The sequence below is a fragment of the Dama dama genome, chromosome 5, assembly GCF_033118175.1.
Source record: "Dama dama isolate Ldn47 chromosome 5, ASM3311817v1, whole genome shotgun sequence".
Taxonomy (NCBI): Eukaryota; Metazoa; Chordata; class Mammalia; order Artiodactyla; family Cervidae; genus Dama; species Dama dama.
In genome coordinates this window covers 63,041,409-63,055,374 of record NC_083685.1, presented here as the reverse complement: position 1 = coordinate 63,055,374, position 13,966 = coordinate 63,041,409, and the positions used below count along the sequence as shown (strand labels likewise).

Sequence of the window (13,966 nt, the reverse complement as noted above, 5' to 3'; positions counted from 1 at the left end):
ATGACATGGTGGCTGGTTTTCCTCAGATGAGTGATACAAGGGAAGCTGTGAAGTCCTTACTGACCTCGGCTTGGAATTCACATGTGTTATTTCTGCTGAACTCTGCGGGGACACAGAGCAGCTTTAATTTAATGTGGGAGATCATCTGTCTTGTTTGGTTTTTGAATTGAATTGTTCATGAAGGGATAGGGGTTCATTTGATGGGTATTGGTAGCTTATATTTTCTTTTCACTTAAATTAATCTTAAGATATCTCTTTGTCTAATTATTATATTATATAAATTGTAAAAAGAAACCTATGGAAAATAAATAGGTTGTTTAAACCATTTACCTGAATATTTGAAAGACCTTCTAAATGTATGCATAAACATAGTTCTGTCATGTTATTCATAGCAGTAAACTTCAAGAACACAAATACATTATCCAGTGTTTCTCAAAAATGCTTTTGAATAATGCTATTACTGTGAAAAGCTCTTATCAAAAAAAAGGAGAAAGCAAAAAGAAATTTGTTTCATTGTCTAATAAGTTTTGGAAAGTCCATACATTGGTTATATATGTTTTTGATATTTATAATGCACAGTGACATAGTAAAGCTCTGGGAATTTTATGTAACTATCTCTTGCCTTGTTTAATCTGGTGTTTCTTAGACTTACTTAATCATAGAATCTTTTTGGTTAATACTGGTTTTGTAGACGTGCCATAGTTGAGTGAAAAGTTCTAATTCTTATGAAAGGTACAATGAACAGTGAGGGAGGACAGATTATTTGCTACTTCCTAATATATTTGGGCATTTAAAAAAAACTATAAAGATGGTTATTCATTACCTGAAAGACATGCATTTTGACTAATTTTTTATGGTGAAATTCACAAATTTTTCAGATCCTTTAGCTCACTATGTAAAGAAACTTTAGAAAACCCAACTTAAATGTTAGATTATTAATGAAGATGTAAGGAAAGCATGAGGCTAGGAGTCAGTTAATCTGGTTAGAGGTTTTGGCTGTGAATTGTCTTTTATTTCTCTATAAATAGATGTGAAATAATTGATGCATGTGACACATGGTTCTTGTAAGGATTGCAGACAAATTTTACCATCTGAGCCACCAGGGAAGTCCCAAAGATTAGTTATATAATGGAATTGGAAATATATCTCTATAAGTGTATTCGTAATATTTATAGAAAGTATTGATGCTTCTGGGCGTTTCAACAAATACTGAAAGACAGTAAGTGGAAGGAGGAGGACAAAAACTTCAAAGGGAATTTTTGTTCAGAATATTAAACGGCTGACTGGAAATTATAGTTGTTCCTCATGGAGTTTACTTTAATTCTTTTGCATGTTTAGAATTTTATGATTATGGAAAATCTTTATAATCTTTGTTAATATTTTAGTGTAAGATGTCCAAGCCCAGACCAGTCTCACTGTGAGATTATGGTATAATTTTTTTAGTCTTACCAGGGTATTTCTGATTGTAGTATACATTACAGAATGCTAAGGATTAACAATTTCTGTTCACATCTTCTAATTTCCTTGTATTCCATGCCTTCTCCATTTGATTCTACATTGTTGTCTCTAGTCCAGGGGTCCTCGACCTCTGGAATCTAATGCCTGATGGTCTGAGGTGGAGCTGATGTAATAATAATAGAAATAAAGTGCACAATAAATGTAATGCTCTTGACTCATCCTGAAACTGTCGCTCCCCAGCCCCCACCTCTAGTCTAGTGGAAAAATTGTCTTAGATGGAACCAGTCCCTGGCGACAAAAAAATTGAGGGTCACTCTAGTTGGTGCATTTTACTTTTCTCTTGCCTTCGATATAAATGAATTGAGCTTTTTTTTTTTTAGAATTATTTTAGGCCTTCGGATTACTAAGACATACAGTAAAATTCATCCTTTTAGATGTACTGTTTTATTTGACAGATGGGTATATTTGGGTATCCAATACCATAATCAAAATATTGAATTTTGTGTGTGTGTGTGTGGTGAATTGTCCCTTTATTCTCATCCCCTGGCAACCACTGATCTAACTTCTTTCCCTATACTTCTTTCTTTTTTAGAGTGTCATATAAGTGGAATTAAATGTAATTTCTATGTCCAGCTTCTTTGCCTTAATATAATGTTTTTGAGATTGATTCATATTACTAATGGTATTGATTGCTGTTTCTTTATTATTGCTGATGAGTATTGTATTGTAGGGCTTCTCTATACACTATATATTCCCTATACAGTATACTAGTCTATCATATAGAATGTGTATATATTGTATTATATAAATATATGCAGTATATATTCTATTGTATTGTTGTGCAATAGCTTGTTTATCCATTTACTAGTTGATGGACATTTGAATCACCAGTTTTGGGTGATTATGAATAAAACTGTAAATTTTCATGTATGGATCTTTTTTGGACAAATGCTTTCGTGAAACAGATTGAGCTTTTGCTGGGATCTTGACACTTCGTTATTATATTGTTGACTGGCTACCTTATCTTTTGGAGAGAGATTAAGATAATACAAGCGAGACTTCAGATTTCTTGCTTTATGCATTGGGTTATAGTAAAAACTCCAGCTTATTTCCTTAAATTATGTAAATAATGAGTAGTAGTTAAACTTAATGGTATGTATCCTAAGGATACATTCATTAAATGTTAAACATAGTGTGAAGATTAAAAAAGGTAAAAAATACTTTTTGAAATCGTTCCTATTTTCTGGGATCATTATCTATGCTATTTGAATAGAAAAGATTGATGGAAACTAGCTGAAGAAATGATTAAACCTTCTGATATGAAAAAATTATACATGATATGATTAATATATTAGGTTAAACCATGTGACATTGTTGTTTTATAGTCAGAAACATTTGACTGGGCCACCCAGGTTTATGGTAGGCTAGAAAACTCAGAATGGCTCTTAGAAGAGATAGGTCTTAAATTGGGCCTTAAGAAAATGTTAAGGTATGGTTCTTTAAATGATACAAGAAAGTAGGAAGCCAATTGCAGAGAATAGCAAAGTTAATCTAATTTTCTAAAATGACTAACTATTCTGTAATTACTAGGACCTGAATATTTTTTTAAAAAATTATAGTTTTAGAAGGGACAAGGGAAAATCAGAGTGAATTGCTGAAATGAAAAAATTTTTAACACCCAACCCTTATTGTTGAGAGTGTTTTATAATTCATAATGAATCTTAAAATAGCAGATTTCTTTGCCAGTACCTAATGGTGAGGATATGTCTTAGACTCTTATGTTGTGTGAAATTCTTTGGATGCAAAATGACAATTTAAGGGTTGTAATTACTGTAATTCATAATGAACTTACTTTTTTTTTTTTTTTTTAACATATATAGTATCTAGTTCATAATAGTCTCTACTTACATCAGTAGTAGTGAGAGAAACACCTTGCTGTCTGTACTTAGAGAAATTAATATTCCAAGAGAGAGAAACATTATAATACAGGAAATTTTTTTATCTGAAAGTAGACCTGACATTATTAAAATAAGTTTTATTATGTTACTATAGTATCTGTAGTGTTAAATTTTGTGTCAGAATTGGGACTTGTTGTGTTCTGATTCTGAGGATTCACATTATTGATGACTGTGAAAGAGGTCTCAGTTATTATAGCTGATTATACCGTCTTTCCTTCTTTTCATTGTTTACTTTTGGACTTTGTGTTGAACATGTAATTGTCCTCATACTATCCTCAATGTCTGTCAGCGTCTCTTTTGTATCTTCTGTTTCCTTCTTTCTCACTCTCCTGCCTTCTGGGACTTTGCTCAGCTGTTCTAGTTCCTTGATAGTTTATCTAACTCTTTCGGTTTTTTAACCTGTTGAGTTTTTAATTTCAATGACTGCTTATATTTTAGAAGTTCTGTTTATTTTTGTTATTTTTCAAATCTGCTGGGATATCTTACCTCTTTTCCTTCATAATCTTGTGTCTTTTTTTCTTTCTTTCTTGGAAAGTCTCAATTGCATAATTTTGTAATTATTTATAATCACATATATTTGATAATTTTATAGTTTGAAGTTCTTGAGCACTTCATGTTATTAATAGCATGTCTCCTGACTCATCCTTATGCTGTGTTGTTTTCTCTTGGGTTTTTTGATTTTGGTTTGTGAGTTTACTTTGGTCTATGAGTTCATTGGAGAGAATGCAGCTTTTTTCTAAGAGAATGTTGTGTAGGCTGTGCCCTTTTAGGTTACACTTATGTGTTTTTATGCTAGCCGCTCTAGGAGTACCTTCATTATGGAACCACATAAAAAATTTTTTTTATTGTGAAGTGTTTGAAACATGCCAAAGATACATGTGTAAAATATATAAATGTACATAAAATATAAATACATATACCTGACAGCAGATTAGTGATAGGACAGTATTAACATCTTGGAATCTTTTTATCCCCACCAGAAAAATCATCCATATCCTAATTTTGGTGTGAGCCTTTCCTTCCCCCGCCCCTTCTTAAAAAACAGTTATCTGTGTTTTTAATCTTTGAAGAGTTATTTTTGGGGGGGCCGTGCTGTGTGGCATGTGGGATCTTAGTTCCCTGACTAGGGATTGAACCTGTACCTCCTGCAGTGAAAGCACTGAGTCTTAATCACTGGACCTCCAAGAAAGGCCCTTAACAATACATGTTTTATTTTTGACAGATTGAGTCCCAATCACAGAACTGTCTGTCTCTGTTAAATGAACGTGCTGAGAGGAGATAAGCTGGAGTTTCTAGGTCATGGTCTGGCTTTTTAAAGAGTTTCTATCTGCCTTACTGAAATATTTAGTAGGAAGCATCAGAAATGAACCCTAGGGAATACAGAGGTGTGACAGTTTACTAGGGCTGCGGTAGCATAGTACCAGAGATTGACTGGCTTAGACAGGAGATAGGAAATACCTAGTTAGGGACTAAACTGTGAATGTGTTCTGTCCAGTTTCTGCTATACCTGCTACATCTTTGAGGAAAAATTTAGCAAGTTTCCTGGGAAAACATGTCTTTACTTTTAAGTATTAGAATTTTCTTGTATGATAGTCTTTTCAGTTTTGAAGAGAAAAATAATTAGTTTCGGTCTGTATTTGTTTCTTGGCTGTTTGAAAAAACAAGTGACTTAGGCTTAGTCACGAAGAAGTGTAAAACCTTTTGTTAATAAAATCGTTGTGAAGAAAATAATCTTTGTGCCCAAATAAAGTTTTAATACAAAACTTGTGAAGGTTTATTTAGATTCTTTGACTAATATACTTTAGAATTTCTATAATCTTGTACTTTAAACTATAACCTATAGAAAGAATGTTATACCACCCTGAAGGTGGCTATAAAAATTGTTTATGAAGTTCGGGCAAAGACTAAAATATGTTGAAATGGAGAGTTTTGAAAAATGTTCTATATAGCAATGGAGACCAAATCATGCTAAAATGCAGAAAAAGACTATACATCAGTTTCCAGGCTACATTATTCAAAAAAATACAACCATAAAAAAGGTAATAAGATTACATTTTCACATTTCATGGCTAGTAAAGTGCATTAGGCTGCTCAGATATTCATAACTTACTGTGACATTTGGGAAGATTACATTTTGTAGTGCACAGCCATTACTATAGCTCAGATAATAACTAGCCAGTGCCTGGACTTGGATTATGATCCCTGCCTTTGGAAAAAAATTTGTGTTTTGAAGGTTGATCAGCTTCAGATAACTATTAAAAGGGTTAACATGACATACTGTAGACCCTGTGCGTGCTTTTTAGGTATAATAGACATGCATACATATAGTATATCAAATATGCCACATGTGTATGTACCAATTTCTGCCATCAATTTTCTCGTTGAAAGGCATATTTTACAATATTTAAAGCAATGGAGAAATACCTAAAACATCTGTCTGGATACTGCTCTTACAGTGTAAACCCAATTTAAAAGCTGGTGAAATATTTGGGTGTTTTTTTGGAAATTACTTTTCAAAAATTAATTCGGTAGCTTCTTGGAAGGGTGCATGTTGATGGTGATAAACACAGATCAAAATGAAAGATTGATGCAGGTAACAGTAAGGTGAAGGTAAGGTCATGTAAGTTAGTTGCAGCTGGGTCTCTGACCTATTTAGATCAGTGTGGAGGATATCCTAAAGTGTATGTTTACTCCAGATTCTCCCCTCGCCCTCATTCTCCATATGCTCAGTTGCCTTTTCAGAGGCAATCACCACTTAGTTTCTTGTGTATCATTCTTAGGTATATGTTTATATCTTATACTCAAATTGTAGCCTCCTATTCACTTTTCTCCATTTTGATTATCTCAGCTAGACAGTGTATTTTAGAGATGACTTTTTCTGTCAGAGCTGCCTCATTATTTTCAACGGCTAAAACATATTCCATTATATAAACACAACTTTACTAACTTTACCATGTCTTTTTGAGGGGTATTTTTTCTTCTATTTTCTATTGCATGCTGAATGAAATTCTTATATCTAACATCATTACTTAAATGTACCTGTGGAATAAATTTCTAGTTTTAAGGTAGCCATTGGTGTCTGGCTTCTGTTTAGCATAATTCTTTCTGAGATGGATTCATGTTGTTAACTTTAATCAGTAGTTCCATTGCCAAATACTTATCTCAGTTATAGCAGTTTTTAGTTTTCCTCGTTATCATCTGAAAATAATTAGAATTTAAACCCCTGTTCTGATATTTATACATGTTGCTGCCTTTGCACCGAATGTGACTTCTGTGTCTCCAGAAATACGTCAAGGGATAGTGGTGATGGTATATCTTAGTCTTATTTGTGACTTTCATGAAAATCATTCCAATATTCCTGTTTGGGCATAATGCTGACATTTTAGGTTTATTTTATTATTAAAGGAGGTCTTTAAAATTAATGAACATAGAAAGTTTGATGGAAATAGAAGATGACGATTTATCTATGCAGTATTTACAGTTTATTTACAGTATTTACAGTATATTTACACAATATACAGTATTTACAGTTCCAAGTAAAATCCATTAATGGATACTTAAAAGTATGATGAGAAACAATTTGTGTAGTCTCAAAGTATTCTTTATAAGAATGCTTAATAATATGAAAATGAAAGATAATAACTTTAAAACAGAAAAAATCTGACAGATACCTCCTTGAGCAGGAGATCAAATCTAACTTCACCAATAGTGGGGCATACTGACATCAGATACCATCTGAATAATATACCAATCATGTATCATCTGAAATAATAATACCCTGAGACGGACATGTGTCATCTCCATGGAATATTTTTTACCAAAATACACAGCTTGAATTTAAACATGAAAAATCATTCACATTATAAGACCGTCTTTAAAATAGCTGGCAAATCCACTTCAAAAGTGTAAAAATCACGGAAGTCAAAGAATGCCTGTGTAACTTGTCATGGTTGGGAGAAGACTAAGGAGATGCTGATGCTGGATCAGAAAAAGGATATTAGTGTGACAAGTCTTGCTATTTGAGTAAGGTCTGTAGTATTGTACCTGGTTTTGATGACTGTACTATGATGATACAATATATTCACATTAGGGTATATAGGAATTGTATACTGTTTTGCAATTTTTTTTTTTCTATATTTAACCTAGCATATTTATTTTATTTTTTTTTCTTTTCTTTTTTTTTTTTTATTAGTTGGAGGCTAATTACTTCACAATGTTTTGCAATTTTTTGAAAGTCTGAAATTATTTCAGTATAAAAGTTAAGGACACATCAAGTGAAAAAAAAATCACGAATAATCATAAAACCAAAAAAAAAAAAAATCCCTATTAGGAGTTCTCATGTAGCTTACAGAATTTGGGGGTTACCTTAGGGAACCAAGCATGTATACTTTATAGCTAGGACCATGTTGCTAGGAGAATTGGCCCAGTGACACCAAGGGACTCTTAGCAAAAACACAGTTGTCATCCTGTGTCACATGTTGCTACTGATGATGCAAAGAATTGTACACTAAAATCTCTGCCACAGCTTTCCTAGAAGAACCAAGAGCCTTTAACACTGCTTGCCAAGAATTCTTATCTCCTTGCATGCAGATACTGCCTCTTGATTTTCATTTTTGCATTTTTTCTTTTTCATGCTAGTGTGTATCTTTGACAGAACATGGGATACGTATTCATTCCTGGCTGTAGGGAGTTTTAATTGATTCCCTAATTCTGAATCTTTTTTGCTTTTCTGAAGTAAACTCTATTTGGTCAGGTCTGTTATTCTTTGTATGAGACTTTGTTTTGTACAGTTCACTTTCTTGTAATTCTTTCCTACTTTTTGAGCTTAGGAAAGCATAATAAAAACTGCATAATAAAGAAGTGTTCAGAAGGACTGGAGTGTAGGTGAATTATATATGTAACTATTCTTTAAAATATAGAGATCTTTAAAAAAAATCTAGTAAAAAAAGATAGGCCTGGGAATTCCCTGGCAGTCTAAGGACTCTGTTTTCACTGCTGAGGATGTTGGTTTAATCCTTCGTTGAGGAACTAAGATCCCATGAGCTGCATGGCATGGCCAAAAAAAAAGTCTGCAAAGGTAATTCTAAAAGTATTTTATTTTGTTTAAACAATTGGGGTTTGTTAAAATTAAAAAACTTTCCCTCTGTAGGAGAATGCTGTGGGTGACATGGCAAGGTAGGAATAGGTCTCAGTACAGCTTTCTCTGGATGGATTTTCTGATAGCAATCTTAATGAAATAACATTTTTTTGATTACTGACTTTGAGTGTGTGTGAATTTTATGTTTAAGTTATCCTGATTATTGATAGGAGGGATCAAAATGGGTAGGTATATATAATAAACCAGAAATTTTACAAGAAAAAACCATAAATTTTGTGTTCATTTTGAGCCTCTTCCAGCTTTTCATTTTTGCTGTGAGCTCATACCTTGTATAGGTAGCAAAGGGTCTTTAGGTTGTTGTGAGTAGCTTACAATGTTAACTGCTCAGTCGTGTCCAACTCTTTGAGACCCATGGACTGCAGTCTGCCAGGCTCCACTGTCCATGGAATTCTCCAGGCAAGAATAGTGCGTAGCTTGCAGATTACCTAATTCATAGACGAAACATTGAATTAGAAAGCAAGTATAGAGCTAAGTTAGTCCACTCCAGTGTTCTTGCCTGGAGAATCCCAGGGATGGGGGAGCCTGTTGGGCTGCTGTCTATGGGGTCGCACAGAGTCGGACACGACTGAAGTGACTTAGCAGCAGTAGCAGCAGCATAGAGCTATGTTAGATCTTCATTGAGGCTTTGCTGGTGGCTCAGATGGTAAAGAATCTGGCTGCAGTGAAGAAGACCCAGGTTCAATCCCTGGGTCGGGAAGATCCCCTGGAGATGAAACATTGCATTAGAAAGCAAATATAGAGTGAAGTTAACCCACTCCAGTGTTCTTGTCTGGAGAATTGCATGGACAGAGGAGACTGGCAGGTTACAGTCAGTGGGATCACAAAGAGTGGGATACAACTGAGATCTTCATCAGTGTCAGTAGGTAGTGATTTAAGACATCCTGTATTTGTTTTTGTTGAAAATATTTCTGTTTTTATATTCTAAGTCTTGGTTGATTGTGCTATCGTAACATGAAGATTTCTTCTGAAGCTTTATTTTTCTAGAGCTGTGTGTGTATGTGTTTTAAGATCTTTTTAAAGATTCATGTTGATGTATGGCAAAAACCACAACAATATTGTAAAGTAATTAGCCTCTAATTAAAATAAATAAATTTTAAAAAAAAGATCTTTTTATTGTTGTAAGGGGTAGAGAAGAATGTATATGGGTAGTTACTTGCCAAATTAAAGCTTTGTACAAAAGGTACTCTAGTTACACTGAAGAAATGCTAATGCTTTTAATGTTTTTTTTCTTTCCACCCTCCCTGTCGCCCCTGGAAGTTGGTAGGAGGGCAGTTTGATTTAGAAATGAATTTCATTATTCAAGAAGGTGAGAGTATCATCTGCATGGTGGACCTACTGGAAAAATGTGATGTTACTTGCCAAGCAGAAGTCTGGAGCATGTTTACAGCCGTTCTGAAGAAAAGTATACGAAATCTTCAAATCTGCACTGAAGTAGGCCTTGTTGAAAAAGTGCTTGGGAAAATTGAAAACGTTGACAATATGATTGCAGGTATGACTTTCTGTAACACAGTGGTTGTGAGGAGATGAAGTCTGATGATTAAGTACTGTATTTTTCTTCTTTAGTAATGTTTAAGAGATGCTGAGCATGTGACATGTACCTGGAACTTTATTGTCTAAACTCTTAAGCAAGCACTCTGTATTTTAATTCTTCAAGAAATATAAGTAGCTTAATTATTTTATTTGTTGCTTTCTTTGTTTCTAGATCTTTTAGTTGACATGTTGGGAGTGCTGGCTAGCTACAATTTGACAGTTCGAGAACTAAAGCTGTTCTTCAGTAAACTTCAAGGAGATAAAGGACGATGGGTAAACTTAAATATTCTTTGATATTTGAAAATATTCCCCTCCCCAAACATTTTAGTGGCTTTTAAGCAGTTGATATTGCTGCACAGGGGTTAAATGTCAAATTGAGTAGACGAGATCAGTCAGAATAGCATATGGACTTAGGGCTGTTTTTGCTATCACGTGACACAGTTGTGGAGTAAGAGGACTGAGTGTGCCAGCAAGGTTGGTAATTCGGTCCTTCTTTGAACGGTTAATATTTCAAATATAAATTCAACATTTACTAGAGGAAAAGGCTAAGGACAGAGAAATAAAAATGGTGGGTAGCAGCACCTAGCTTCTCTATCAATCTGAGTAGTGTTAAGTGTGGCCTTTAAACTTGAACAACCCACTTAGTGAACCAAAGCCATGTGCTTTATTGATCGACCCTCCTTAGGTGTATTTTCATGGTCCTTTGCAAGGGATGGTATTGGTTAGTTCAGTTAAGTCACTCACTCGTGTCCGACTCTTTGTGACCCCATGGACTGCAGTATGCCAGGCTTCCCTGTCCATCACCAACTCCCTGAGCTTACTCAAATTCATGTCCATTGAGTTGGTGATGCGATCCAACCATCTCATCCTCTGTTGTCTCCTTCTCCTCCTGCCTTCAGTCTTTCCCAGCATCAGGGTCTTTTCAAATGAGTCAGTTCTTTGCATCAGGTGGCCAAAGAATTGGGAGTTTCAGCTTCAGCATCAGTCTTTCCAATGAATATTCGGGACTGATTTCCTTTAGGATGGACTGGTTGGATCTCCATGCTGTCCAAGGGACTCTCAAGAGTCTTCTCCAACACCACAGTTCAAAAGCATCAATTCTTTGGCACTCAGCTTTCTTTATGGGCCAGCTCTGACATCCATACATGACTACTGGAAAGATCATAGCTTTGACTAGACAGACCTTTGTTGGCAAAGTAATGTCTCTACTTTTTAATATGCTGTTTAGGTTAACTTCCAAGGAGTAAGTGTCTTTTAATTTCATGGCTGCAATCACCAACTGCCGTGATTTTGGAGCCAAAGAAATAAAGTCTGTCACTATTTTCACTGTTTCCCCATCTATTTGCCATGAAGTGATGCGACTGGATGCTGTGATCTTACTTTTCTGAATGTTGAGCTTTAAGCCAGCTTGCTCGCTCTCCTCTTTCACTTTCATCAAGAGGCTTTTTAGTTCTTCTTCGTTTTCTGCCGTAAGGGTATGCAGGTCAGGAAGCAACAGTTAGAACTGGACATGGAACAACAGACTGGTTCCAAATCAGGAAAGGCTTCAACAGTACCTGCATGGAGAACTTCCAGATGTTCAAGCTGGATTTAGAAAAGGCAGAGGAACAAGAGATCAAATTGCCAACATCCGTTGGATCATTGAAAGAGTGAGAGTTTCAGAAAAACATCAACTTCTGCTTTATTGACTGTGCCAAAGCCTTTGACTGTGTGGATCACAACAAACTGTGGAAAATTCTGAAAGAAATGGGAATACCAGACCACCTGACCTGCCTCCTGAGAAATCTGTATGCAGGTCAGGAAGCAACAGTTAGAACTGGACATGGAACAACAGACTGGTTCCAAATCAGGAAAGGAGTATATTGGCAAGGCTGTATATTGTCACCCTGCTTATTTAACTTCTATTCAGAGTATATCATGAGAAATGCTGGGCTGGATGAAGCACAAACTGGAATCCAGATTGCTGAGAGAAATATCAATAACCTCAGATATGCAGATGACACCACGCTTATGACAGAAAGTGAAGAACTAAAAAGCCTCTTGATGAAAGTGCATAGAAGTTAAATAAGCAGGGTGACAATATACAGCCTTGCCAATATACTCCTTTCCATCAGTCAGTCAGGCCAGTGGCTCCGTCCTGTCCCACTCTTTGCAAACCATGGACTGCAGCACGCCAGTAGTCCTTTCAGGCCACTTTCAACTTTTTTTGGTTCAGGTCTCGATTGGCTATTGCTCTTGGGCAAAGTCAGCCTTATTATTCTGGCCTCACTTTTGTAGAGCTTCTGTGAATGACCCTGAGTCTCAGACATGAGGCAAGAGGTAGTATAAGCCTGAGGTCTCTCCACAGTGCTGGTAGGGTCTCAGGGATTCCTGGCTCTGTATTAGCTCTGGGAGTTCTTTGACTTACGGCTGTTAAAATCTTGGCCACCTACCTTGTTGAGTTTTAAGGTACAAATGCACAATTTGGTATTATGTCAAAGGGTCAGTGAAGATTTCTAGAGACTCTTCTTTGCATTCGTCCTTCCTCTGTAATATTCTGCTCTGACGATTCTGTCCTCCTCAGACCACCAGTTTCCAGTTTCTGCCTCATTGACTCAGTGAGACTTTTAAGTTCTGTTTGATTTCCCTCCCCTGTGCAATGATATGTGATATGGAAATTGACTCCAACTAGAAAATCTTGGAATATTGGCTCATTTTGTTTCCCTTTCTCAAGGATCACAGTCTTGAGCTATCTCTTTTCCATGTCTCAAGACAGTTTTAGTTGCATACATTTTGTCCAGTTTTCTAATTGTTTATGGTGACTTGGTAATTGTAGGTCCTATTGTGGTGTCATGTCCAGAAGAATACTGGTTTGATTTACATTCAAATAATTTATTCTGAATATATTTCTTATATTGGTGTATAGAGAACACTATAAGAATACAGCAAAGAATACTAACAGACATTTATTTGCAGAGACAGAAACCCCATAATCAAATATATGCTAAATCACTAATAATTAGAGATGTTCAGATTAAAACAATATTGATATGTAAAATCAGTAGTATCAAGAATTATAGATTGGATAATAGCAAGTATAAGTGGGGGACAGAGTTATTTTTAACCTGTGAGGATGTTCACAAGCCTTTTTTTGATGTTGGTGAACTGTCAACATGTGTGTTTATCTTAGGAGAGTAGCTAGGTAAATGTATTGGATGCAGAGAATAGATTATTATATAGCAGGTAGAATTAACACATAGCGTAAACTGGACTTCCCTGGTGGCTCTAGTGGTAAATAACACGCCTACCAATGCAGGAGACATAAGAGATGTGGGTTTGATCCCTGGGTCGGGAAGGTCCTCTGGAGGAGGGCATGGCAACCCACTCCAGAATTGTTGCCTGGAGAATCCCATGGACAGAGGAACCTGATGGGTTATGGACCATAGCCCATAGCCAATAATGGGCTAAGGGTCACAAAGAGTTGGATATGACTGAAGCAACTTAGCTCATCGAGTTAAATGAATAGATATCAAAAAGCAGGTAGAAAGTGAAAAATAGAATGATATATCTAACCCAGTCAGTTCAGTTGCTTGGTCATGTCTGACTCTTTGTGACCCCATGGACTTGAGCATGCCAGGCTTCCCTGTCCATCACCAACTCCTGGAGCCTGCTTAAAGTCATGTCCATCGAGTTGGTGATGCCTTCCAACCATCTCATCCTTTGTCATCCCCTTCTCCTCCTGCCCTCAATCTTTCCCAGCATCAGGGTCTTTTCCAGTGAGTCAGCTCTTCGCATCAGGTGGCCAAAGTATTGGAGTTTCAGCCTCAACATCAGTTCTTCCAATGAATATTCAGGACTGATTTCCTTTAGGATGGACTGGTTG

General features: G+C 35.8%; 1 protein-coding gene across 2 annotated transcripts in view; it reads left to right on the top strand.

The window, feature by feature from the left end:
• The window catches only part of LRBA (LPS responsive beige-like anchor protein), a 725,050-nt gene that overhangs the window by 67,831 nt on the left and 643,253 nt on the right, over positions 1 to 13,966 (top strand). For both annotated transcript variants that reach the window (XM_061142480.1, XM_061142479.1), the window contains exons 3-4: positions 9,832 to 10,063; positions 10,277 to 10,377. In XM_061142480.1, the coding sequence (XP_060998463.1) occupies positions 9,832 to 10,063; positions 10,277 to 10,377 (333 nt within the window). The remainder of the gene's footprint in view (positions 1 to 9,831; positions 10,064 to 10,276; positions 10,378 to 13,966) is intronic.